This window comes from Gouania willdenowi, chromosome 4, assembly GCF_900634775.1.
Source record: "Gouania willdenowi chromosome 4, fGouWil2.1, whole genome shotgun sequence".
NCBI classification, from domain to species: domain Eukaryota; kingdom Metazoa; phylum Chordata; class Actinopteri; order Blenniiformes; family Gobiesocidae; genus Gouania; species Gouania willdenowi.
In genome coordinates, this window is record NC_041047.1 from 22,648,592 (window position 1) to 22,675,646 (window position 27,055).

General features: G+C 39.2%; 1 protein-coding gene across 1 annotated transcript in view; it reads right to left on the bottom strand.

The window, feature by feature from the left end:
* Positions 1-27,055, bottom strand: part of scfd2 (sec1 family domain containing 2) — a 136,566-nt gene that overhangs the window by 71,524 nt on the left and 37,987 nt on the right. The window contains exon 5 of the mRNA XM_028445012.1: positions 11,604-11,901. Within this exon, the coding sequence (XP_028300813.1) occupies positions 11,604-11,901 (298 nt within the window). The remainder of the gene's footprint in view (positions 1-11,603; positions 11,902-27,055) is intronic.

The window sequence follows — 27,055 nt, forward strand, 5'->3', positions numbered from 1 at the left end:
TACGCCTCCGCTCTGGGAATAGCAGCAATAACGGTGGCGATAGTGCTGGCAAACGGTGCCCTGTGCCAAAATCAGAGCACACGCTGGAAAAGTAACCAACAGCCTGTTCATTCATCCCTCCATCTGCCTCACGTCATTGAGAGGTGTAAACCTGGAGTGGAAGCGGTCCAAGTCGGATGTGATAGCTCTGAGTTCACAGACACGCTGCAGACACCAAATTGCTGTCAGCAACTAAAAATGAGCGTTTGCGAGCATGATGTCCAGAGCTATGAGAGGCTGACTGAACGGTGGAGATAAGAGGAAATGATCTAGAGCCAGACAGGAAAAATAGTTGGAAGGAAGCAGTCTATTGACAGTGCGATTTAATGATAGTAAATATCTTCCACAGCACGGTCAAATTCATCAGATAGTCCCCACAGGAGAAGCACTCGCCTATAAATGTGTGGAAACTGCTTATAATTTCAGCTCCGTCAAGGGTGACTTTATAGCTCAGGGGTTGCATCATCATTATAGCTGCACTTTCAGGGCTAGACACTAATAACGGAATGCACTTTAAACTAATGCTTGCATTACCTAACTGTTTAAAGTTAATAACAATCTAAGTTTTCTGAAATGTTCTAAATGATTTGCACTGATTCACACCGGGGTTGATTTTTAACTGTGAACACTCATGAAAAAAGGGGGAACTACCAGATGAATCTCTCTCCCTAAAAACATGGCACAACAAAGGAAAGTCACCTCAGTAAGAGACAATCCCAGGATGTCTCCGTCTGTTCCTTGTCAGTTTGCATGCTCTCCTTGTTTCTGTTGGTGTTTTATACTCCAAAAATTGCATTTTAAAAATGTGCTACCAGCCATAGAATTTTCACAATTGCCGGAAAACTAATCATATTGATGCATCACTTACTGATAAAATTACGTAGTAGGTTTGATGTATTTTGCTTTAAATACCATTGCACATTTATTCTGTCCAACACACGCCTTTATTTATACCACTTTACAGAGCTTTGTAAACAAAGACCCACCAAAAAGCAAACTTTGTAGTTCAACAGCAAGCACTGTTTGGGTGATTGTGAGAGCGTCACTCGCCCCAAGATTTATTAATCAGTTATAAACCTGATTAAATAGGAGATAAAATACTTATGACTTTGAAATTTCCATTATTTTAGTTCACCCTTAATAAGGATTATCATAATATTTGATCATCTATCTTCAAAAACAGTAGAAAAAAAATCTTACGCTACACATTTTATGTTTTTTGTTTCATTGTCCAAATGAATCTCCTAATGGAAGTCCAGAGTTGGTTAATCAATAGAATATTGTAAAATGACATACTACTTAATAAGTTCACACATCTCGTCGCTGGAGATGAGGCAAATAAAGTGAAGTCATTTAGAAATGTGTAAAAAGAGCAGTGAGTCAGAAGTGATGCTGTCCAAACTCATCTGTAATGACCCCACTCACTTTTAAGGCCTGTGTCTGGTCAGTGTGGAGGTCAACCGAGTGGGTGGGGCCTTGAGATAAGCCTATCTGTAGCTGTGTCCATCACACTCTTGAGGACCCCAACAGACAACACAGAAAATGACCAGACACAAGTCTGCTGGGAAAAGAAAGGCTCGGTTTCACTCATTCCTTACTATCTCATACTATCTATCTAATGGCTGGGTTTACGATACCGCAGGTTGAGATTTACAACAACCGCCACGCTGAGTTTACTCAACATCAAAGTAAAGAGGAGTACAGTATGGGAGGAAAAGGAACAGAAAGTAAAAGGGGGGAAATGGGGGTGGGGGTACGGCACTGTATAATTCTTCTTATTTGCGCTGTAAGAGAAGAGGCGTAGCACACAAAGAAAAGAAGAAGGAGGCGGTAGAGGAGTAGGGGCGTTCCTGCTGGCTCAGACCTTGATTAACACCAGGCCTCCTGACAGGAAATGACCCGGCCAGCTCATAGCACCAGGAGAGCTTCCATCTGGTGTCGAGGCCGAGAAGGAGTTGTCCACCCAGGAGGACTCTGGGAGCCGAGCTGAATTGTGGGACCGTGTTTCATTGAGTAGCAGCAAATCCAAAATACTGTCACAGAACCTATCACTCTTATATCTGCTTGTTGCTTAAGAATGTTAACATCAGAAAGTCCAAACATCACTGCTACAAAATAAATGTATGGTAATTCACTTCATATTGGGACATTTTAGTTAAATTGAATAATCTTAACATTACAACTCAAATGACACATTACCATGGTTTTTTATACAGCTTTCTGAATGAATCAACAGAAAACCTAATATATTCTTGCTAAACCAACTATTTACAAATGTCTGTCTTTTTTAGAGCTTTTTGCTTCTGGACCAAATTGCCATGTCAACTTTACGCATATTTAAACATGTTTTAAAATCATATTTTTACCAATCTTAATAAATATTTTTATTTTTTACATTTACTTGTTGGTGTAATAAAAATGTGTCTTGATGCATCTTAATATGTAATGTTTCTGTATATTTTTGACTGTCTTTGATTTTTTTCTGTTCTTACATGTACTAGAATCTACATTTGTATATGGACCCCAGGAAGATGAGCAACCAAAACGGTGGAAGCTAATGGGGATCCAATGAACAAATAAACAAATAAATAAATAAACCTACAAATTCCTTGGCAAATCTGGGTAGGACATTATCAATCAAAAGCACACAAACAAACAAACATGTTTTTCACCTGTTTGAGGAGACCAGCGTAGCCAGAAAACACTGCATCGAAAGACGTGGAAGGTCAAACTTCAATTTACTGGCAACCACGACTAACCATTAGAATACTGCATTGGATTTTATATAGCGCTTTATCATAGACACTCAAGGCGCTTTACACACAGTGGTGGTAAGCTACTATTGTAGCCACAGCTGCCCCGGGACAGACTGACAGAGGAGAGGCTGGCATAGTGCACCATCGATCCCTCCGACCACCACCAACACTCACTCACACACTTCATTCATACTAGGCAATGTGGGTAAAGTGCCATGCCCAAGGACACAACTACAATGACTGGGCTAGAGCGAGATATGAACCCCCAACCCTTTCGTTAGTGGACGACCCACTCTACCACGGAGCCACGGTTGCCCCCATTCCACCCTGAGGTTTTGGCTGATGTGCATGTAGGCTGGAAATTCAAAACATGTCTTGATTATGGGCAGGGCTTCTGAAGCAGTTAAGACAAGCCCAGTCTATACTATGAAATCTCAAAAGAACAATCTACGTTATGCTAACTACCTATTTAACACTCACTATACCTCTTTATTCACACTTCTCTCGATCCAATTTACTCAACAGATTGTAGATTCCACAGGTGCTAGTTTTGATAGGAGGGGCGGGGCCAACAGTGGTGGTTAGTGATGTAAGAACCCACCAAAATGTCACAAACCATCATTCTCAGCCAACAGCAAAGAGGGAAGTCACTCTTACATCTGTACAACAAAATAGGCCAAATTGAAATACTTTGACTAAAATGTCAAGAGTTGGACCAGAATCAAAAACACTACTTCATACCAAATACTTTTGTTTTTAGCAGAAAAAAAACTGGGGGTTTAGTTACTCTTTAATGTGCTGGTATAGATTTATTTGTACATTTGTGGATCAGATACAAGTTGTTCCACCATGTACTGCTGCCAAACAGTGCAACATTAGACGATAGCATAGCATGCTACTCTCATTTTCGAATCAGCATCAGCACCATTGCGACAGTTATTAATATGACTCATGGTGACACATATTATACATAACTCAAATATTTATGTAGTCAAAAATATCATCATTTTCTGACATGAAGACTATTATAAACAAAAAGCAAAAAGAAAAGTTTATATTCTACTGTTTTGTTCAATGTTACAGTATGTTCAGCCCTTCAAGGTGCATGGTGCTTAATGTGTAAACATAGAAGATCATTTTTTCTTACTTTTCCTTTACTTGACAAGCTAAAGTGAACATGAAGTATGAAGAAAACATTGCTATTAAGTTTTTGTTGATTAGTAAATTCCTTGTACTCGGAAAAATGGAAGTAACATGTGGAGGTTAAATGAGGGTAGAAAGGTGAAGAGCAACAATGGCAACATTTTGGGGGAGTAAAGAGAGTTCTAGTACATTAGGATGGGTCATCTTTCACTGCAGTCTGGAATCCTCAGTGTAAACAAGTTCTTTCGCACCAACAGATAAAAAGCAGATAGATCGTAAAACCCAGTGAGTCTGGTAAAAAAAAAAAAAAAAAAGACACACACGCACCACACGTCCATGAGAGAAAGAGCTCACAGAAGTGCTGCTAAACACAAACATCCACCACTGGTTTTTTTTTTAAGGCGGGATGTAAAGGCCTGTATGTGTGCAGTTACACAGAAACTTTTTCCCTACGGAGCCAGTGGGTGTCCAAAAACTATGAAAGATGAGTGGTTAGAGCGTGTTGTCCCTGCTCCTCCTCTGACCCTCCGTTTAAGGGTCGGCGGTTGACCGCCGGCTGCACTGACGCGTGTGCAGGGGCCAGGGGCCGCCGTCTCAGCTTGAGTCCCTCTGGAGCCGCCCTGTGTGTATGTGTATGTGTATGTGAGTGAGTGAGTGGTATGACTTGTCTATGTTAAGTAAGAGCATGTGTGTGTGTCTGCAAAGCTGTATGGGATGACAATAGTGTCCATTTTCATACTGCAAGTCCCAGAGGAGAAATAAGTGCTTACGAACCTTTCATGATGTGCATTTCCTGTCATAAATAACAAGCAGAGGAATTCTCTGCTGAGCGCTGACACACTTCATAACGCAAACAGAGGTGTAAACTACACACTGGGCCTGTGGGTGAAATCCAGTCGACAAACTGAAGCTACTGCTGTCTCAACAAGTTTTTTCCTCTCAAGAATCATTATTTTTACCAACGCAATTATACAAAAATGGAAATATGATGCTATACTTCATTCAATGAAAAACAACCAATGAATTTAATAGAATGCCAAAAAGAGAAAACATCAAAAGAAAAAATACCTATAATTCTTTACAAACATACAGAATGATGGAATTGGTATTCATTGATTAAGATCAATTGAGCTTATGAAATAATTAAGAATGACCAGCATAACATTATGAATACTATAATTTTGTCTCCTGGTTTTGCTGGTTTAATATCAGTACTGGAGACAAGCAAATGATCAGATAAGATCATTTCCTTGAAAAAAGATGTAAAAGGTTGAAATTGCCGCTCAAAGTTTGTTTTGATCTCCACTGTGAACACCCCATTCATTGACATTTTTTGGGAAAAAAAAAAAATCACACATTGCATTGTGGGATGTGGAGTCCCGTAGACAGAAGATTGTTTTCTACTCCATCCTTACCATCATTTGTTGTGCTTGCCCCAAAAAAACTCTTCTCAACACATTTCTGATGTTTTCATGGATCGAAAGTGGCAGCAAATCAATGGCGGATGTATTTTGGAGCAAACACAGAAAGACCTAAATCTGGCAGAGAATGAATGTCTCACAGAGTGAGTTGATATTACGTTGAATACTGTTAATCAACTGGAATGAAAATGGTGTCAAGTGAATTACACTCCTCCTTTTCTGTCAAAGAAACACAAGAAATCACAGTAAGAATGAAGTAAAAACACTTTTATGCATCCGTCTACGGGACTCCACATACACAATGCAATGCACAAAACCTTTTTGAAAACGTCAAAAAGAGAGTTTACGGTGGAGATCAAAACAATATTTAAAGCGGAAATATAGACCTTTTACAACTTTTGTAGAGTAAATGATTTCAGATTAATTGACCTTGAGGCCTCCAGTTTGTCTCCGACAGCTATAAATTAATTTAAAAAAAATCATAGTTTACCTAAATAAAAATGAATCAAGTGAAAGCCAATTAACTGAAATTTTAAACCTATGACCTATGTACCTAAAAAAGAGACAACTGTGGAATACTTGTCAATAGGGGCGCCGTGATGCAAACCAATCTGAAAATTAAAGAAAAAAAATGTCTGACCATGTATATAATATAAAGTAATCCACATGCAGACTTTTTGCAATGCTTCAACCATTGGTTACCAATTGCTGCAGGATTGGGGATGTAAATACGTGGTGTTCTCAGTTGGTGGCAAGATGGGCAAAAAGGACAAAAACAGTAACACTTTGGTTGAAGTTTTATACATAAGGCTGACATTACGCTGTCATTAGCATGAATATGGTGTCAATAAGTGTCATTTGCTAAATCATGACACCTTTGGAGCTATGTTGGCATTTTTGGGTTAGGTGGAGGGATCTCGTGTGGTAGGGTTAGGGTAACGAAGGGCTAGGGTAACAAACAACAATGACAGCCTTCATGACACTTTATTCATGTTAATGACAGCTGTTATGTCAAAATGATGCCCACTGTAATGTCAGCCTTTAAGTATAAAACTTCAAGCAAATGTTACCCAAAAAACACATTTTACACTGAACAAAAATATAAACGCACAAAATAATATTTTCTATAAATAAGGAAATATTTCAACAGAACAATTATTATTTTATTCATGCCTTATTCAAGCAACAAAAACTATTTACTGTGCCAAATTCAGGAGTTATCACAGTCCAAACCCACCAGGGGTCAGTTGGCAGAGTTCACTCAGCACTCAGGACTAGTGTGTCCACCATTGCTATCACGAAAAGCAGTATATCACAGAATAACCAGATTGTCAATAGTGGCCTCTGGAATGTTGTCCCATTCCTCCAACTCGGAGCTGGTGCAACAGAAAAGGTTACATCACAATGACGAAACTACAAATAAACATCAACACTAGGGTCAGGTTAGTAAAGTGCAAAATAAATAGTTAAAGTTTGCTACTGGGGTATTAATTAATAGTAGGCTACTATAAGACAAGTTGGAAAAACAGTGTTGACATGGACGCAGACATACTGGGGTTCAAACCTGGGTGGCTGAACCCATCTCTGTGTGTGGTACTGCATGTTCCCCAGACTAACCAGTCCCTGCACCAAGGAGCTGATGGGCTTCTGGTAATTAAAGCCTGAGCTCTGTGTCATCAGCTTATGTGGTGAAACAAACATACAAGCCATGTCACTGGTCACTTCGTGCAGTCTAGTTCTTGCCCCGTGCGTGCGTGTGTGTGTTTGAGCAACAGAGGAAGAAGTAATGGAATAACACCAATTAAAAATAATTGGAACAAAATTTCATAAACGCAGAGCAACACGGGAAACATACTTAATCAAGCGCAATCATTTGACCAACATGCTCTACTTCCTTCACAACCAGCTTGAAGCTAAAAGGTCTTGGAGCGAAGTAAGGAAAGATGGGGAAAACAGAAGAAAAAAGGGGTTGAGAAGAAGCAAAGAGTCAGAGATGGAAATTTTTTTAAATAAAAAGTGGGAAAAAAAAAAAAAAAAATCAGACAGACATTTTAGTGACCAGAGTTATGTGTGATCCTTTTCACGTCCTCCTGACTGGCCCTGGCTTGGTGTGCCAAGCCAAACAGCAGCGTTGGGGAGGTCCGACTTTCCCACTGCTGCTCCCCTCTTCCTTGCCCCATGCACACCCCACTGACAGGATGAATAACAAACACAATGTGAGACCGAGGCAGAGAGGGACAGGACAGTATAAAATGAAACTTCAAGATTCCAGATCAGCTCTAATAAAGCTGCTTTCTGACCTTCTCCACTTTTTCAGACATAGCTTTGAGTAAATAATGAGCACATTTGAACTACTGTAGCATTACGCCCACAAACTGACATAAGCACTGCAGACACATCATATTCCATTACTTTTCTCCATGTTTGAGGAACATTTGGATTGGCTGGTTTTCATTCCTGGTTAACTGTCCTCAACTATAAAAGAAGCCAGGGCTGATGAACTTTAACTTTTTGATGTATTTTTTTTTTTAGCTTTTCGGTGAATTTGGACGTTGAAAGTAATTTAACAAAACATGTAGGTGACGATGCGCACCTAATCAAGTTGGTTTTTTCCCCTCATTTTGTCTCTCATAGTTGAGGTATACTTATGATGAAAATTACAGGCCTTTCTCATCTTTTTAAGTGGGAGAACTTGCACAACTGGCGGCTGACTAAATACTTTTTTGCCCCACCGTACATAGGAATGGAATGTGGAAGTAAGTACCATGTAATATGTACAGCAGGTTGTGATGTGCACCTATTCAAGTTGGTTGCAACACGGCAATAACTAAAAAGGAGAAGAAGAAAGAAGAACTTGAATTTTTCACCAAAGCCACCAGGAAACCAGTTACCTCCCCCCAAAAAAGCCTGAGTGCCACTAATTTTTGCCTTTCTACCAACATTAATGTACTTTTTTGCCACAATTGGATGAGGAATTAACAGTCACTGCTGAAAACTATTTACAGGCTGCACACATCCCACGCTTTGCACCCATTTACACCACTGACTGCCTCCAAGCAGCCAATCAGGACACAAACTCTGAGAATAGCCTGGGCTCCTACTCCAAATCCGTCATTAGCTCTGATGTTGCTGTTTTCTCACAGTCAATCTCCACATGTGTTGCTGGATGTGGAGGTTTTAGCTTAAGTGCTAATTTCCCTGTCTGCAATAGGTGGAACACTTTTCTTAGACAAACATGGCTTTGCTTTAAAGTTATAGCCATACCATAAAACAACAAAACACACATTGACTTACTCAGAGATATACACCAAAAAGAAATCAATTTGAGAAGACATATAATGGATTAATAATATTGGGGCACACGGTGGTTTAGTGGTTAGCCAGTCCGCCTCACAGCAAGGAGGTCCTGTGTTCAAGTCCTGGGGTGGACACTTGAGTCCTTTCTGTGTGAAGTTTGCATGTTCTCCCCATGCTGCGTGGTTTTACGCCAGGTACTCCGGCTTCCTCCCACTATCTAAAAACATAACTGAGTCTCTAAATTGCCCGTAGGAGTGAATGTGAGTGTGAGTGGTTGTTAGTCTGTCTGTGTGTTGTGATGGACTGGCGCCCTGTCCAGGGTGTACCCCCGCCTTGCGTCCAGTGGAAAACAGGAACAAGCGGGTCTGAAAATGGATGGATGGATGTGTAATATGTAATATTTTCAAAAGTCAACAGGTAATGACAAGAATTAACATGGCAGGTAAGTTGTTCTCTAAGGTTTATTGTGCATTATTGGCCGCGGGCCATTGACTCTTCGCTATCTTTAGCATTAGCTTGATTGCTAGCTTCAAATGCTGTATACACAGCAGTGTGGTAGTTTCTAAAAATGGCAAACGAGGTCGCGTTTTGTTTGCAGCCCCACCACAACTTATTTCCGCGTTACACAAATGACAAATTGCGATCCTTTGCTTTATTTTTTTGTGTAATACTGCCGAACTCTTGACATGCTAGGTTGACTGTGCTCCAAGTGACTGTTGTGCACATGACCTGATGGGTGGGGCCTGTCAGTCATTTCACAGCTGAACAGTGGCTGACTTTCAGATCTTCGCGAGGGTGGAAAAGATCGGCCAAAATGATAGGTTTCATATACAAGGATCAGCCGATCGCAGATTCCCCAATATCTGGAAAATTGGCGCCGCAGATCGATCGGTGCATCCTTAGCTTGGGGCTTTCCTTCACTTGCCTTGTATGCTCAAACATTGGACTGAACTCACAGGGGCCATCAGTCATTTTTGCTGTTTCAAGCCAACACCACTTATCCCATTGTGTACTCAATATTATTTATCACATGATTGAAATGCATTTTAAATCACTCTTACAATGCTTTTCTGTGCAAATAACAAAAAACACATTTCTTCTTCAGGCTTTGTTGTAATTTTTAGATCTTGGCTTTATGAGCAGACGGTTCAGAAAAAGGGTTGGATCTCAGTATCCGAGTTCTCATACACAAGAGATATTAAACTATGTTGCTTAAAAAATGAAATTAAAAATGAAAATGTCTGTTCTCTCTATGCTTGTGTGGGTCTTCTCTAGGTAATTCTACTTCCTTCAATGATCCAAATACGTGTGTTAAGTTGACAGAAGTATCCAAATTGCATGTAGTACTATTAAGTAAGTAATTATGATGGCTTTTTCCTTGTTTCAACCTTGCTACAAACTGTAAAGGGTGGAAATTGCCAAGCACTACTTTGTAACTTGTGTTTCACATGCTCTAGCAGACTGTATAACATGTATAAGGTCAAGGTAGGGAACATGGGAAAGGAAGGTAGTAGTCAAAGAAATATCATTTCCTGTTGATGGTCTTTAATTAAGTTTTCAGAAGGAGGTAATTAGCATTTTCTGGGTGTGTTTGGTTACTCTTTCCTACCCTCTGTTCCAAACTAAACTGTTGTTTCTGCATGGTATTCCTGATACACGGATATTGTCCTTGTGTCCCTGCATCTAAAGTATCGATGCATGTATTATGTGCATTAACGGCATACAAGTGACCTTAGGACTGATGTCTTCAGCCAAAGGGAACAAGAGAAAAAGAAACTTGAAAAACATCATCATAAGGGCTGGGTTTCAGTCAAAGTCTGGAATTAATTTGACATTCTTTTAATTGAATAAAATGTCACAGTCAATGTTTTACTCTGGATTCTGAGAGAGACGAGTACCCGCTTCACATTACCCCGGCCAAGCACTTTATCGACTGCCATAAAAACTTTCCCGCAGACACACACACACAAACACACACGCACCCACACACATGCACATGCAGGATAACAGACGAGGGCTGCCAAATACTGGTGCATACACACACGCAGGGTTTTCTGCTGTCTAAAACACACCTGGTACACTGCAACAGGCTAATTTCCAGTGAAGTGTTTACAACATGGAGTCAGGGTTTTAACATGAGCCACATCTCTTAGCCTGCGCCTGCCAAGAGGCCCCTCCATTCCAAACAGCCCTAAGCCAACTCGAACAGGAAAAGCATGAGAGCGGGAAAGGTGGACTAAAAGAACAAAAAAGGGAAAAAATAGAGGGAACAGGCAATCAATATTAAAGCTTTACTTGGGTTTACCAGCCCTGTATGTAACTCGAGCTGTAATATCAGATGAAACCCTTAATAGCAGTGTGTGCCAAGGTGTGGAAAAACTAAAAGTAGGGCTAATTATGAAGCTTGTGGCAAGGGAGGTGGCCGTGTGTTTTTAGGCTCAAGGTTAAAGACGCTATTACTCTGGGAGGAGCAGCTGGCTGTGGTGTTGAGGTAGACTCAAATTCATCTTAAGAGATGACCTTGATACACTTTACCATGTAGTTACCAGTTGGTTAGAGCAGCAGCAGGTCTAATGCTGCCCACACAAACTGAGGAAACAAAAACACCAAGGCACTAGTGCTTATTAGAGCGCGCACCACAAATGAAAGACCTTCACTAAAGTTGCATGGTTTACAGGTGACTCCAACTGGCTTAGTGGAAGGCCTGCATGGGTCATTCCTCTCTCACACATATACCCATGAGCACTGAATGTAGACTCCCATGCTCATTTGTATACATTTGTGGGCACAGAGTGATACTTTAAAAGATGAAGAGAGATGAGGTGTGAGGTGTGTGATAAAAATCCTCCCATTAACAGCACTCAGGCCAGGAAAAAGGAAATAAACAATCTGCTGCTCACGCTTTCTTACAGTGAGACGATTCAAACGTTTTTACACTCACACTTACCAGTGAGCTTCTGAAGCAGTGGGCTAAGATCCGTCTCCCGTGTGACCACCAGAGTGAGGGCACCGATCAGCTCACGCTCCAGCTTCTCTAGTTCCTCCTCTTCCTGTTGCTCATTTCCAGCAGGCTGCGCCTCATCAGCCAGAGAGTAGAGATAGACCAGCAGGAGGATCAGCTCATCAGGCCCACACTCGTCCTCCCCAAGCCTCGATCCAAGGGCTGAGCTGCCCTCGCCTCCACAGGGTTTCATCAAGGGCAGCAGCTGCCTCAGCACCGTGGGGAAATCAGAATCAGCTAGAGCCTGTGACCAAACACACAAACACAAAAGTCAGTCAATGTGTAGTAATGTTAGAGATGATACATTTCTTACCGGCAAGAATAACAGAAATGTACCATGACCATGAATTGGTCAAATTAATACCTGATCAGTGTCGTTTTCGTCAACGATGACGATGACGAAATTATTTTGTTGACGCTCCCTTTTCTTCATGACGTTAACAAGACGGTGACGAGCTAAACATGGGTCTTTTATGACTAAAACATGACGATATACATGGTTGAGTTTTTGGTGACATGACGAGAGACAAGACGGAAACGTTACTAGGTGGCCTTTCAGATGTTCAAAATGCATGTGTGGCCATCCCAGACTGTCATTGCCCGATCTCGTTAGATCTTGGAAGCTAAGAAGGTCTGGGCCTGGTTAGTAGTTGGATGAGAATTCCAGGTGACACTGTGGGGCTCCAGTGGCATCTGCCATTGTGTCCTTGGGCAAAACACTTCACCCACATTGCCGAGTATGAATGTAATGTGCGAGTGAGTGGTTGGAGGGGCCGATGGCGCACTATGGCAGCCTCGCTTCCGTCAGTCTGTCCCAGGGCAGCTGTGGCTACAATAGTAACTTACCACCACTAAATATGGAGTGAAAGAATAATGCCTTAATTCTAATTCTTGATGCTTTGAGTGTCTATGATAAAAGCGCTATATAAAATCTAATGCATTATTATTATTAATACGACAATTCCACCTATTGTGCGTAATCTGTCAAAAGCTAAAAAAGATTGTCAGCAATGCCTTGTTTGGTCGCGCCCACCACTGCGGTCACTCGTTGCACATACACACAATTGAGTTTTTTAAATTCATTTTTGGAGCATGATGGCAGCTTCAACAAAGGGGCTTAGTGGTCAGATGGGACTTAATGCTCCATGTCTTAACTGTTCTTGTGCAGCAGCTTGACGGTGGTCAAAGAGCACTGGGAGGTTAATTCTCCAGGGCTGAAGTTACTGTCCTTCACTCCAGGTTTAACCTCCTTCACTTTAGCAGCAGCGTTGGAAAGCAGCACACAGGTCTGTGTGAGAAATGCTGCAGCCTTTATTACATTAACTGTTACTCACTAAACATTTGCAGCAAAACTAAACTATAAAATTACCTCTAATCATTCAGACGGCTATCTGCCTGCTACCCTCGGATCTAAAGCTCCCTTTCTCTTGCTCGTCCTCTCATGCACACACGAGACTCTCATTCTCTTAAAGTCTTAAAGGAGCTACGTAATACAACCTGTAAACGTTCATTCCAATTTCAAACATTTATTGAGCTAAATTAATGTGTAAAGACTAATACTTAAAAAAAATGATAATAAAAAACCTTAAATTAAACTAAAACCTTTTTGAGTTTTTGTCGACTAAAACTAGACTTAAACTATCAGATTTTGAAATGACTAAAATGTGACTAAAACAAATAGTATTTTCATCCATAAGACTAAGACTAAAAAGGCTGCCAAAAACACTGCACATGATGCATAAAATAAGCTAAAGTAAAAAAAACTAAAAAGCAAAAAAAAAAAACAGCTCCTCCCCAGACAAGAGTGCATTTATCCTCATCATTCAGATTACATTGAATTACTGAATCCTAGAAATGTCCAGGTGTCAAACTATTAACTATAGAACGTTGGCCATAGATATACAGTATTGGAACAAATAGAACAAGAGTACAAATTTCCGCCAAGATTTGATCAGCTCACCAAATTTCATTTAAATCCATTTATAGCTTTTTGAAATATCCTTGCTAAAAAACTTCTTCTGGATACTGTATCGGCAGTACATTCTGGGTCCTCTCCAGAAACAAACTCATTCTTCCTTTTGTCTATCAGCTCACCACATTTCTCACCAATTACATTTAAATCATCCACATTAAGAGGCAGATGGACGGACAAACAAATGCCAGTAAAAACATTACCTCTTTGGCAGAGGTAACAAATATTACAATTACAATCAAATCTGTCATTAGGAGAGTGGTAGCATTCTGGTAATGTATTTTGTACCCTAATCTTATAATATACCTAATATCATAATTATCTGCATGTAAATGTTGCAAATATGTTGATGCTGTTGTTGCTATTTTCTTTTACTCTTCTTGCTGCTGTAACAACATCAAATTTCACCACTGTGGGACAAATAAAGGCAATATGTGTGACATCTTATCTAAAGTTAATTAGCTTTCTTGTTGATAGTTTAAAAAGCTGTGTAGCCTCACATTGTTCTGGTTCAGTTTAAGGTGACATAAACCATGGTATCAAAAACAAAAGAAAAGCTTTTGTTGGTCATTTATCTACTGTACAGACAGGTATTAGAGTTATAAACATTTAGGAAAAAAAGCCCTTGGAGTACAAATTACCTTTTGGATTTCGGTAGTCATTATTGGGCATTTTATTAGTTTGCGTCTTTGCCTTTGCAATCCCCAACACTGTTAGGGATTTAGCCACGAGCACAGTGCAAATGAGCTCATTATTCCATTTACTAATTTTATTGCTCTAAGAGTGACTGACGTGATTGTTCATTTTGTTGCATTGCACTCTTTTTTTTTTTTTTACACGTGCATGCACACAAATCCACCTTTTCTAGCAGTGTTTCGGTGTACTGACCCATATTTGTTTGGACAAATCAAAACAAAGAGTCAGACACTTTACAATGGCTGGTTGGTGCGCCAGTCCAACATACTCTATATTGCCGAACTAGTAATAGAAGACTGAATACTTTACCAAAAAGGGTGAGCTCATGGACCTATACAATAAGGGTGTGGGGCTACTAAGTTTATAGAACAGCGTGAACTTGAAATGGAATACAGCGAAAAGGAAGAAAAAGGTCAAGAGAGGCAAAGAGTAAACAGAGAAGTGAAAAATGAAAACAGAAATTGAGAAAGTTGCGCGCAAAGCTAAGATTTGGGCCTCAGATATCAACATAAATATGATGATTATTGACAGAGGACAGTGTGTTTGTGTCAGATGGTGGACATATTTCATTTTAATAGTGAGAAGCTTTGTGTTTCTCTCACTAAGACAAACACACTGACAGTGAGGAGCTTTGGACTTTGTGGTGGGCCCACTGGGGGGATTCTGTATCCAATCCAAAAGAACTTTTCTTGCAGCCAAAGATGCAATATAGTTCCGAGATAAAGATCCAAAGCCGCAGATGATCTCCTTCACAGCGAAGGTTCCTATGACAACAGCTTTTAGGAGTAATGACTGTCGCCAAAGATTCATGGTTGTTTCCTGTGACCTGCCTGAAGTCTTTTAAATTCTTTGAGGTAACAAAAATGTGTGATAAGGCATCAACATACACTGCTAAAGATAACATCTGCATCAATCATATCCTCCCAAATCCAAAGAAAATAATTTCAAATACACACATTTCCAATTTTTCATCGAGGCCCCCTTCCTGCCCAGGACCCCAGCCAAACACTTCCCTCTGGGAATCGCTCAAACACAATCCCAACAAGCATTTTTCTTCTTCATTGTGAAATCAAATACTTTACAGTGTTTAACTTGTTTTAAACTGCCAAACAATGTTCGAGTTCTTGGCCCAGCTCATTTTTGCTTGTGCAGGACAATAAGGGGATAGCGACCAACAGCAATAGCTTTCCTTCTAAACAGTTCTTTTTTATCATCTTTCACTTTGGAACGACGGCAGATCACCTCAGTTTCTGTCCAGGAAGGAGGACCATTCGATACTCAAAGGTTCTATTAAAGAAACAACTTTCCACTGTGAGAAATTGCATTTTTATTTCAACATGGAAAAGTACCTGCTGCCCCCAGTATTTGGCAATAGTAATAGATGGAGTAAAAGCTGAAAGAGGAGATCTAAAGGGATTCTGGGAGCTTGCATCATTTGTTGAGAATTCCTTCACTCATAGGCCAACTTTTGTTACTCCTGGAACTCAAAGCACAACCAATTGTTCATGTTCTTAAATTCCTATGGTGCTGTTCAGCATGTATTCTTGTTTCATACTCCTAATTGACAAACAAAGCAGCAGGAACATTTGACTCACCCCCTCAGACTGCTGTGACTAGACTATGAAAACCTTTTCTTCCTTTTAAAGAAAACTTCCATCTTTGCAACATCTTGCTTTTCTTTCCTTTCCTTTCCTTTCCAATCTTGCTCATGCACAGTTTAAGCAGGGCATGAACCCGTCTCATACTCGGCACTTGCCTGAACTAAAAACCACTACACAAAGGCTAAATTGAATGGACAACACTGTGCGTTTGAGCTTGCAGTATGTAGTAAGTTTTCACATGTTGGATGGAGCCAGAACTGTAACTGGGTCCCTTCAAGAAATCTATAAAAGCTGCTGTCAGCTATATACTATGGCGCCAGGGCAGGAAATGGTAGTCTTTGGTGCTGAATATGGACTGAGCTGACTAGAGCTGAGTGGGAAGACTGACTAAAGCTCTCTCTGACACCAAAGCTAAACTCAACAATGCCTGACTCACAAAGACCAACTTAAGAAATGGCAGTGCCCTTTGCAGTATGCTGAACAGGATATAGGAAAGAAACAAATTAGCTTTCCGTTGAGAATTATTGTGTTCTACTCTGTAGAGTATCCTCACAAGATCAATCTAAAATGTGCAGCTTTGTTATGTAGCATTAGAGTTAAGATTCTCCTGTGTGGGTGCTGCTCACACCTTCCACACAGTAAAAACGCTCCTTGGCCGTGTTTAGCATAGCCATGCATGCTGCTGAATAGTTGACTTAACTGGCGAACCGTAATTTGGTATGAAGTTAAGATTGACAGTGACTCGAGATATGATATAAACACCATAACCAATTTAGCATCTGCATTGCTTCAGCGCGTTCTACCCCGCACCCCCCAAGCACCTCGTCCACTAGGCACGCCCCTCAGGCGTTCTGTTGCTATGCGTGCACGGACGCCTCGGCGCGTAACTGCCTCCTTTTGGATTTTCAAAATAAGGTCACCCTATGCACTCGCACAGATGCGACCAAATTAAATTTTCACTCGCACACAAAATACTAGCATATGCGACCCTTTTTTGGTAACAGTCTCAGGCCCTGCAATAATAAAATAAATTAAAATTAAAATAAATTGCCGGAACACACATGTGAATGAAATAAATGTATATTACGTTCATAATGTACATGTATACATCAATTTCGAGAACTGAAGTTTCAAATTTACCACAACCCAATTTTCGATTATCAATAGTTATCGATTTGATTATTGATCAGTCAGCTGCTCAATTATTGACTTCTCTTTTGAGTAACACCTCACAGCATCTTCATTTTTGTAAGGTGTAAATGAAATGTCCAAATTAGGAGGACTCGCCTGGTTTGTATTAAAATTTCAAAAAAATTCATAATTGATCTCTGGAAATGAAAGAATCATGATAAAACAATAAAATCACGATTAATCGATAATCACATTTATTCCCCACCACTCCTAATGTAATGTAATAATATTACATTACATTAGGAGTATGCACATTACCTATCTGTGGACTGATGTTTTGGGACTTGAATTTTAACTTAATCTCTCTTAAATTGAAGCATTGATGTCTTTTATAAAAGTCCTAGAAAGCCTTTTAATCCAAACCATCAGTGTTTTTCTTTTACTTATATTGCCAGTTTTTATGCTTGTGCCTATTTGAGATAGGTAAGTATGCAAAACAAATGCAGAAAATATACAAATAAGTCATGTCATTATTGTGGTATTCATCTGTTACCATAGAACACTTAGAAGAATGCGACGTGTGCTCTTAAAATAGAACAACTAAAGCAGAAGTGCTCAAGGCCTCAACCATGGAATTAGTGGCATAATAACAGGAAGCTAACATTACTATTATTATTAAAGACAATTACTAAATCTACTGCCCTGCTCTAAAGCCACCATTACACTTGATTATAGAATAACAATGGCATTACACTATCAAAACAACACTAAATTTGGGAACAAAGTTGCTCTGGCCAGAGTCATTATTTTGAAGAACTCAAGGGTTGTTCATCATGACAAAGAAAAGCTGAGCTCGAGTGCTGGTTTTTTTGTCGGCGTAGTGATTGCTTGGAGGCTGAAACTTTGCTGAATTTCTTGCTCAAACATTTGCACCAATCGTTAGCTTTTCCTCATTATATGTTCTAGTTTGAACTTGAACGCCCATGACTGACAGATTACTTTTTGGCAATCCCAACCATCTTGGGGTCCATAAAGGCTCAGCATTGCCCAATCACACAGTGGAGCCAAACTCCTCCCATGCCCAGCACAGCTTGAACAGGAAACCAGCTCCAGATGCAGACCCTGGAGGAAGGCGGGCGTTTCAGATGCAGCTTGGTGAGCTAACCAGAACCAGGCCTCGGTTGAGTTTGTCCCAGTGTGCACAATGAACCTTTTTCTGAGCCCGGGGGCTGGAGGAGGGTAGGAGGTGTGAGCAAAGCCAGCTATAGGTCAGTTATACTGAAATATTTACTATGTAGGTAGGGAGTCACCACAATCGGTTATTACATCTTTTTATGTCACTTGCACTTTTTCATGATCAAAGACATATGCTTGATTAAAACAATGATTTTAAAAAAACTAAATAAATACATTTTCAACAAGACAATAGCAAGTAAAAACCCTATATGCAGAAAGTTTGCTATTAATACAATAGATAGCTGAGGAAAAAAACGTGTGTGTTTACCGTCTGGGAGACAGGGAGGGCCTTAAACTGGTAAACAACACTGAATCTCTGAGGGAACTCACAGATGCCTTGACAAGGATACTCTTAATGAGCCTTCCTTTTCTGAGCACAGCAGCTCAACAGGGACACATGCTCTGTGTCACTTGCTATGATGACAATACAGAGTTCCCGAACAGGTTCAACGAAAAATTTCTGTTTATCAAAAAGACGGAACCTTGCCTTAAGTTGGAAAGATAATGTTTATCTCTGGTTGTCTTTTTAAAGCCATTATTCTGTCATGTGTGAAAGTTACCGGCAGTATCAGGCTCCTAACAAGAGGAGCGGAAACATGAGTCTAAACACAAGGAGGAAGGACGTGGACTTTCACCGATACTCTGGGAACAGTAAGGACGTCATTCAAATTTCTATAAATATAGTTAAAACTTCAGCCTGCATGATTAAAGTACATCACACATGCATTAGGAGTGCAGATGGAAATTAGCCTCAAGCTAAAATCTGGTACAATGAATTAGATTGTACAATGTTCCTTAACAAATAAACTTAACTGACAATTTTTACAACTCTTTTATCCAATTCTTATATGTTTTTAACAATATTTAAACATGATATGCAACACAAATACAATAGCTGTTCCCTCTCGCACTATGCTCCTCTTGAAGTTCAATTCATTTATCGCAATTCAATTTAATTTTTTAAAATTCAGTTTTTTTTAGAAATATTAATCTGTTCTTTTTCAGAAAATATTAGTTTTTAACCCGTGAGGAAACAAAATAAATACTAATAAATAAAAAAACCCTTAATTAAACAAAAAAGTATGTCAAAAATAAAGTAAAAGATATAAGTTGTAGTGACATGGGTTATTCTGACTGCTCCTTTTTAATTATTTGTATGTCATATAAAGATGTATGTGAGCAGCATTAATGTCACCCAATTTCCCCTCAGGAATCAATGGTTTACTGAATCTGAGCAGGTTTAATGTTTAAGTTTTGATCAACTTAATTCAAATTAACTTAATGAAAATCATCCTGATGACATCATTCCAGACCGTAATGATTATACAAAAATAAATGGACACAAGGATGCATCAGTCATTTGACCACTAGGGGCCAGAACATTTTACAGTATCATTCAAACACTGAGCAGATGAAGCTGATTAAAGCTGATCATGTTTTCACGGAGTGCCGCTACGTGAGACGTTCCTTGCCTCACGGTGACGGTGTTTCATGCCGATTTTGTCCATTTCCGTGTTTTACCGTTTTCATTGGTTGATTTCGTGATTCCGTCCGCGATTCCGTTAACATGGATTTTATAGGGCCCTAATATTGTATTGTATAGTTATTGCGAGCACATTATTGTATCGTGAAATCAGCGCATCATCCCACCTCTAGAAATCACAATCTCTTGTAGGCATCGCGTTAACAATGTTATTGGTCTGGGAAATTAGCTTCTTCAAATCTTATAATATTCACAATGAATATCCATAGTTTCAAGACACTCTTTCATTCCTTACTTAAAACTTTCAACATTCACAAAAACTTGTGCATTTGCATTTTAAAAGCCCACAACTACAACTAAAACAACAACAAATACACCTAATTTTTTTTGTAAAAGTTGTGAACAAAACTACAATAATTTTTATTTTTTTCATTTATTTATTCAGTTTATTTCCGACATGGTTACATTCACTTTTTTTTTTTTCACATTTTTTTTTTCTTTTTGTACATGCCGAAAAAGGAGACGAGAGAAGCAGTTTGCTTATCCGGGTCCCGTCCCCTGTTTTACCATCGCAAATTTACATGGGTTTACATGTCTCTCTGGTCAAACATTCTTGAGTTGTTCTGAACCGTCCTTTTTTGTGTATTCTCATCTGTAGTCAGTGTTGTCCTCCTCCTCTCTATCGTTGTTCGTGTTGGCCTTGTTCCCTGCTATAACAACTCAGATACTTTCCCCACATTCCCACCTGCCATATTTTAGATCCCTATAGGAACAAAAAGACATTTGCCAACATTTTTGCCTATTTCTTTCTATTTTTTTTAAACAATGTTAAAGATCAGATGATTAACAGCAGGGTAATTGGATGGAAAGGCTCTTATAGGTAAGGTGACCCCTGGTCTGACTCCATCAGCTTGATTCCTGTTTTGCTTGTGGGAAAACAGAGACATAAATCATTTATTTAATGAGGCTTGAATTACCACACGATGTGTGGTTATGTGCCTGTGTTTGTCCGTATGTATTTATGGTGTCCTTATCAAGCCAAACAGCCAAGTTGCTGCAAATGCATAACCATCAAATATGAAGGTTGATCGATGGACTGCACGGAGCGATGCCCTGATGAAGGTTGGTTGTCTAGGGATGTGGAAAAGATTGATGGGCAGTCTAAAGTTCCCACTAACTTTTCTTCAGCCCTCCCCTTGTTGCCCTTTGCTCTTTTTTAATCCACTACCTTCACATTCTCCTCCTCTCTGTTTTGTTTCTCTACTTCACTCTACGTGTCAAAGTTGGCTCAGCCCTGAAATCAGGGGCTATAATTTAAAGTAGACACGAGACCCAATCTCAGAAACAAACAATGTCCCCTTACTTTATTCTGTCAGCCACATGCTGGTCACTGTGGCTGACACGTGGTGCTTGGCACACATCTCTTTCTAATCTAACCAAGGTAAAATAGACTATACCCCAAAGTTCCTTTTATGAGAAAGGAAAAAAAAAAACTGCCACTTAGAACACTGTACGAGCTTTTATTGTGCAAATTTGTAATAATGTTGTACTCCCCGAGTGTCTGCGGGACATAAAAGAATTAATGGGCTTGTTTTGTGTTGCTTAAGCTGCAAGAGATCATGGCGTAATTCACCAGATAAGAGTGGAGCCACAGACCCCAATGGCGTGTAAAAATACCTCCTGCACTTTTCTCACACTGTGAACAAAAATCACACAAACACACACAAATACACACAGAGATAGTACATTACATCCACTACTAATTGACTCAGGAGGCTCCAGCAGGGGGAAAAACATCCTGAGGTAAACAGACAGTTTGTAGACACAAAAGAATGAAAGAACCACAATCTAATCATTGAACTGAAACTAAAACAAAACAACTGGCAGCAACTTTGCTACAGTTTCACCTTTTAGTGCAGCCATTGGAACATACTGTATACTAAACAAATGGGATCACTTTTTCCTTTTCTCCATTCTCTCTTTTGTTTTAGGCGAACAAAGAAGTAGCACGGAGGCTTAGAGCTGTCCCCCCCTATTTCAGCGTCTGTCTCACATATGGGGGAGCAGAATGAAGAAGTTGGGTGTTTAATCCATTTCCCACACTACAAAGAGGTCTTTTCAAAATAAGATGTTGAGTTGGCAAGAAACATTTGACAAACTTTTTGTTTGCATTCTTTTGCCTTTAAAGTTCTAAGGTAAATGCAACTCACACATATTTGTGAGATTTATGTTAAAAATACATGAACATTCTTTCTTTACCTCTATTTTTTGTTCACATAGTCAATCTTTGTTTGATTAGCTTCGGGTTTTATGGCTTTAATGAGGATCACACACTGATACAAACGATTTATTTTATTTTTTTTCCCCCTGTGGTCCGTGACAGCTATTGAACAATAGGGGGCAATGTTGCCCCATGCTGAATCTTCAGGATGACCTGGGTGTACTAGTCTCTTTCCCTCCAAAAACTTAATCTTGAAAAAAGTCTTCAATGGATGGGAATTAGGCTACATTTAAGATGATTGATATTTGTAAAACATTGGCTTGGGCTGAGGTGAATAAAGAGCTGTTCAGGAATTCTGCACAGATGAACTCAGCTCAGTCCATTGGATCATTTTTTATGTGTTTTTTTTATTTATTTATTTGGAATCAAAGTGAGCATAGAACTCGATCATGGAGGATTTTTCATTTTTTTTTTTTTTTAAAGCGGAGTTAAAATGAAATATGGGATTTGACATGAATAAACAGAAAGCCGGTTCACTGATGAGTGCATAGTGATGTGAGTCAATGCTCAGAGGTACAGTATTATGCGTCTCAGAGGAGGATGGATTTCAATGCTTTACACGTCTGTTGACCTGTATACTCAACTTCCCACAGCAAAAGACAGGGCTTTTTTCTGACCTCTCATTACTAAGGTAAGGTCAAATGAGCTACAAAGCACTTGCAATAAATCTTACAATCGCACAACACATTTGTGTTAAAGAGATATTGCCCAAAAACCGAAAAGATGTGGACCTGCGCATATCTATAGGATAGATAGTGACAAACACACCTACACATGTCTACACTCTCCTCTAAACATTTGTAGAGAATTCATTACAGACAAGACAAATTAGACACAACCCATCACATTGCATTTCCTTGCAGCTGCGTACACGTACACACACCTGGATGAACGTTGAGACACATGGGAAACTTTAACTTGTATAAACAAGCAGCAACACAAGAACCCAAAAGAAAAAGACAAGAAGTAACATCTTTTCGGAGTGAAATTTTATGAAGCCTGTGACTGTGGTATGAGTGTGCTGGTGGCTAACTGACGCATATGAGTCAGGCCAATTTGGATTTAACTGAGTTATGATCAACTTAATGGTTTTACCATCAGACAAATGTTTTCATTAGCGATATTAAGAAAATCTCAGAAACTTTGGGCTTTATTTTTTTAAATATTCTGTCAAAAGCAATGCTGACTCAAGTATGGTAATGGAGCATATTTTACCCATTTATTAAGTTTTACATGTAAAAGAAACACGAAGTTGATTTGTGGGTAAAACCTTTTACATCAAAGTTTTGGCACAATACAGGTTTTCCCCACTGTCCTATATAAGGTTCATTCAACTTGGCATTGTTGTCTAATATTTATTTACAACTTTGCAATACGAACAATGATTGACAATGTTGAGGTTTTAATACTGCAGAGTATTTATCATTTATCATTTAAATTAAAACACTAAAATCAGGGAAACAAAGACAAGGCAAAACAACGATTGGATAATTGCCTGAACTGGGAAAATATATTTTAATGTTAGTTTTAGTTTTAAGGTTGCATTGTTCTAAATAGCCTCTTTTAACATAACATTTCAATGAATACTTCAGCTGAACTGAAGCTTAGCCTAGAAGCTAAACATTTTTTTGGGGGGTAAACTTCAAAACCAATATATATATATATATATATATATATATATATATATATATATTACATATATATATATATATATATATATATATATAACATTCTCCACAATGTTGGCTAAGTGGCTGATCAACAATAGATAAATTACCTGACAAAATATCTGGCTTCTACAAGAGGCAACGCTTATGTGTTGTATACAGTCTCGTATGATGCACACTTTTTGTATGGACTTTGTAGATAGTTGTATCTGTTATGTCATAAGTTTAATTTACGACCATTGGTGTGTACAGTTGGTCATGTTTAATGGTCTGCTAGAGCAACTTGTGGTGGGGGTGGAAAGAGGTTCTTTATTAAAGAAATCTGTAGTGTTGGAGAGTGTATATTTGCAAAAATAAAAATACCTTAAAGAAAAAAAAAGGACTGCTCTAGGCTGTCAAGAGAAAATGTTTTAGTGAGTAGTAAAAGTAGGGACTGAAACAGAAAGGCACTTAAGTCACACAGGTTCTTTGTTTCCCGTGGATGCCACTGTTAACACAGGCAGGATAGGTGAGTAAGTGAATTACACTCAATACATTCTCTGTTCTTAAACTCCACATGTGCAAAAACATATAAGAAACAGAAGTTATGTGTTATACCAATGTTTACTAATGGGGATCACCACAACATATAGGTTAGAATGAAAGGATGCACAGACGCTTTGCCATCTGACTGCAGACTTCATGTCTGCACACTAACACACATCAACACATAAACTCCATTTGGTACAACACTTTGCGTATCTCAGGGCTTTAGGATTGCATCAATTCAGTTGAGCACTGACCCATATTTGAGGTAAAAAGCATATTGTAGGCAGGAGCCATGGGGTCAGGTTAGACACAGACAAAGTGACGTGTGACTGTTTTTTTTGTTTTTGTTTTTTTTGTGCAAGTGCGAAAAACCATCCCGGTCTGCTGACATTGCTTCAATGTGCAAGCTGAAATAGAACAATACAAAAAACATGGCCCAGGGTTTGTACTGCACAAACATTCCCACAGGCCTAAGCCTACAGCTCAGCTAAAAAACACTTCCAGGACAAGCTCACACCATTATTAAAAACACCTACTTTTTTTCTTTTTCTTGGACCAATAACAGATTTTCCTCTCAAATGTTGTCTTCCCTCCAGATTTCTAATGCCAAACTCTATGCATTTGATGATTTAATACTGCCAATGCTGGACCGACACTCTAACATAAATGTGACTATGCACAATGGGGAAGAGCAATATTTGACAAACCTCTGAAAAGTATATAAGTAAAGCACATTTAAAATGCTGCTCTTTTTAATTCTCTCTCATCATGTCTGTCCTTTATTTTGTTGTATAAAGAAGTAATGTTCAAAGCATTAGAGCAACAGCAATGTATAGTCAATAAAAAGAGCAAGGAACTAGAAGAAAGCATTGTCAACGATCTCACAATCGTGTCTTGCACAGAACATACCGTCGATGCAATGATAATTACAGTGGATGTAAAAAGTCTACACACCCCTGTTCAAATGCCAGGTTTTTGTGAAAAATGACACCAAAATAAATAATTTCGCAACTTTTTTCACCTTTAATGCGACCTATAACCTGTACAGTGCAATTGAAAAACAAACTGAAACCTTTCAGGGAGGTGAAGTAAAAAGAAAAACTGAAAGAAAGAGGTTGCAAAAGTGTGTTCAGATTGTCTTTACCAAGAACAGGACGTCCGTCCAAAATTGATGAGAAGACAAGAAGAAAACTGGTCAGGGAGGCTGCCAAGAGGCTGACAGCAACATTGAAAGAGCTGCAGGAATTTCTAGCAAGTACTGGCTGTGTAGTACATGTGACAACAATCTCCCGTCTTCTTCATATGGGGTAGGGTGGCAAGACAGGAGCCTTATCTTACGAGGAAAATTCAAATCCAAGCCCAGCTTCATTTTGCGAAAATACATTTGAAGTCTCCCAAACGCATGTGGGAAAATATGTTATGCTAAGATGAAACCAAGGTTGAACTTTTTGGCCATAATTCCAAAAGGTATGTTTGGCGCAAAAACAACACTGCTGATCACCAAAAGAACACCGTACCTACAGTGAAGCATGGGGGTGGCAGCATCATGCTTTGGGACAGTTTTTCTTCAGCTGGAACTGGGGCCTTAGTCAGGGTCTAGGGAATTATGAACAGTTCCAAATACCAGGAAGTGTTGACACAAAACCTTTGGGTTTCTGTTAGAAAGCTGAAGCTGAAGAGGAACTTTATCTTTCAACACAACAATGACCCTAAGCACACAGCCAAGTCAGCAAGAGAATGGCTTCACCAGAATAAGATTGAAGTTTTGGAATGGCTCAGTCAGAGTCCAGACATAAATCCAATTGAACATCTGTAGGGTGATCTGAAGATGACTGTGCACAGGAGATGCCCTCGCAATCTGTCAGATTTGGAGCGGTTTTGTAAAGAAGAGTGGGCAAATATTGCCTCATCAAGATGTGCAACACTGATAGACTCTTACGCACAAAGACTGAGTGCTGTAAAGTCAAAGGTACTGCAACAAAGTATTAGTTTAAGGGTGTGCATGTTTATGCAACCAGTTCATTTTAAGTTTTTTGTTTTTCATTTTTCCCATTTAAAGGTTTCAGTTTGTTTTTTCAATTGCAATGTAGAGGTTATGGGTCATATTAAAGGTGGAAAAAGTTGTGAAATGATTTATCTTGATGTCATTTTTTTTCATCACAAAAACCTAGCATTTGAACAGGGGTGTGTAGACATTTTATATCCACTGTAGGCAGCCCTGGATGGCTGAGATCACTGAGATATCTGTTTTTAAAACGTTCTTAAAACTTAGAATGTTAAGGGCAGTACTTAACCCAACTTTTGCAAAATAAGATAATTAAACATGAGTTTTATTACATGTACAGTGACTTTACATCTAAACATGTGTGCCCATTTTACAGTGCTTAAAAACATATTTTTGCCATCAGTCAGGGTAAAGTGTGTATAATCTGTCATTTCATGCAACAAATTAAAACAAACAATACTTACTTGCCTTGGCATTGAAGCAGAAACAAAAATATTATCAAAGGGAGAATCAGCTGACAGTGGACTGCAGTGGTGTAAACATGCAGAAATATCAAATGGATTGTGCAGTTTGAAACTTCTTCTGTTTGTCTTTAGACAGGATGTAGAGAAGTGGGGAGTTTAGTGTGAACAACAAAGAGACAACTGAAACAACCAGAACTGTGGCTCTCCATGAACAAATAAGAAAAACCTCAGTAGACATATGGTGCTCAGAACAAGTTTCAACTGCAAACAAGACAAATAACACAATATGAGGTTACAAATACAAAACCTAAAAGGGGAGAAAGGCAGAGACTGA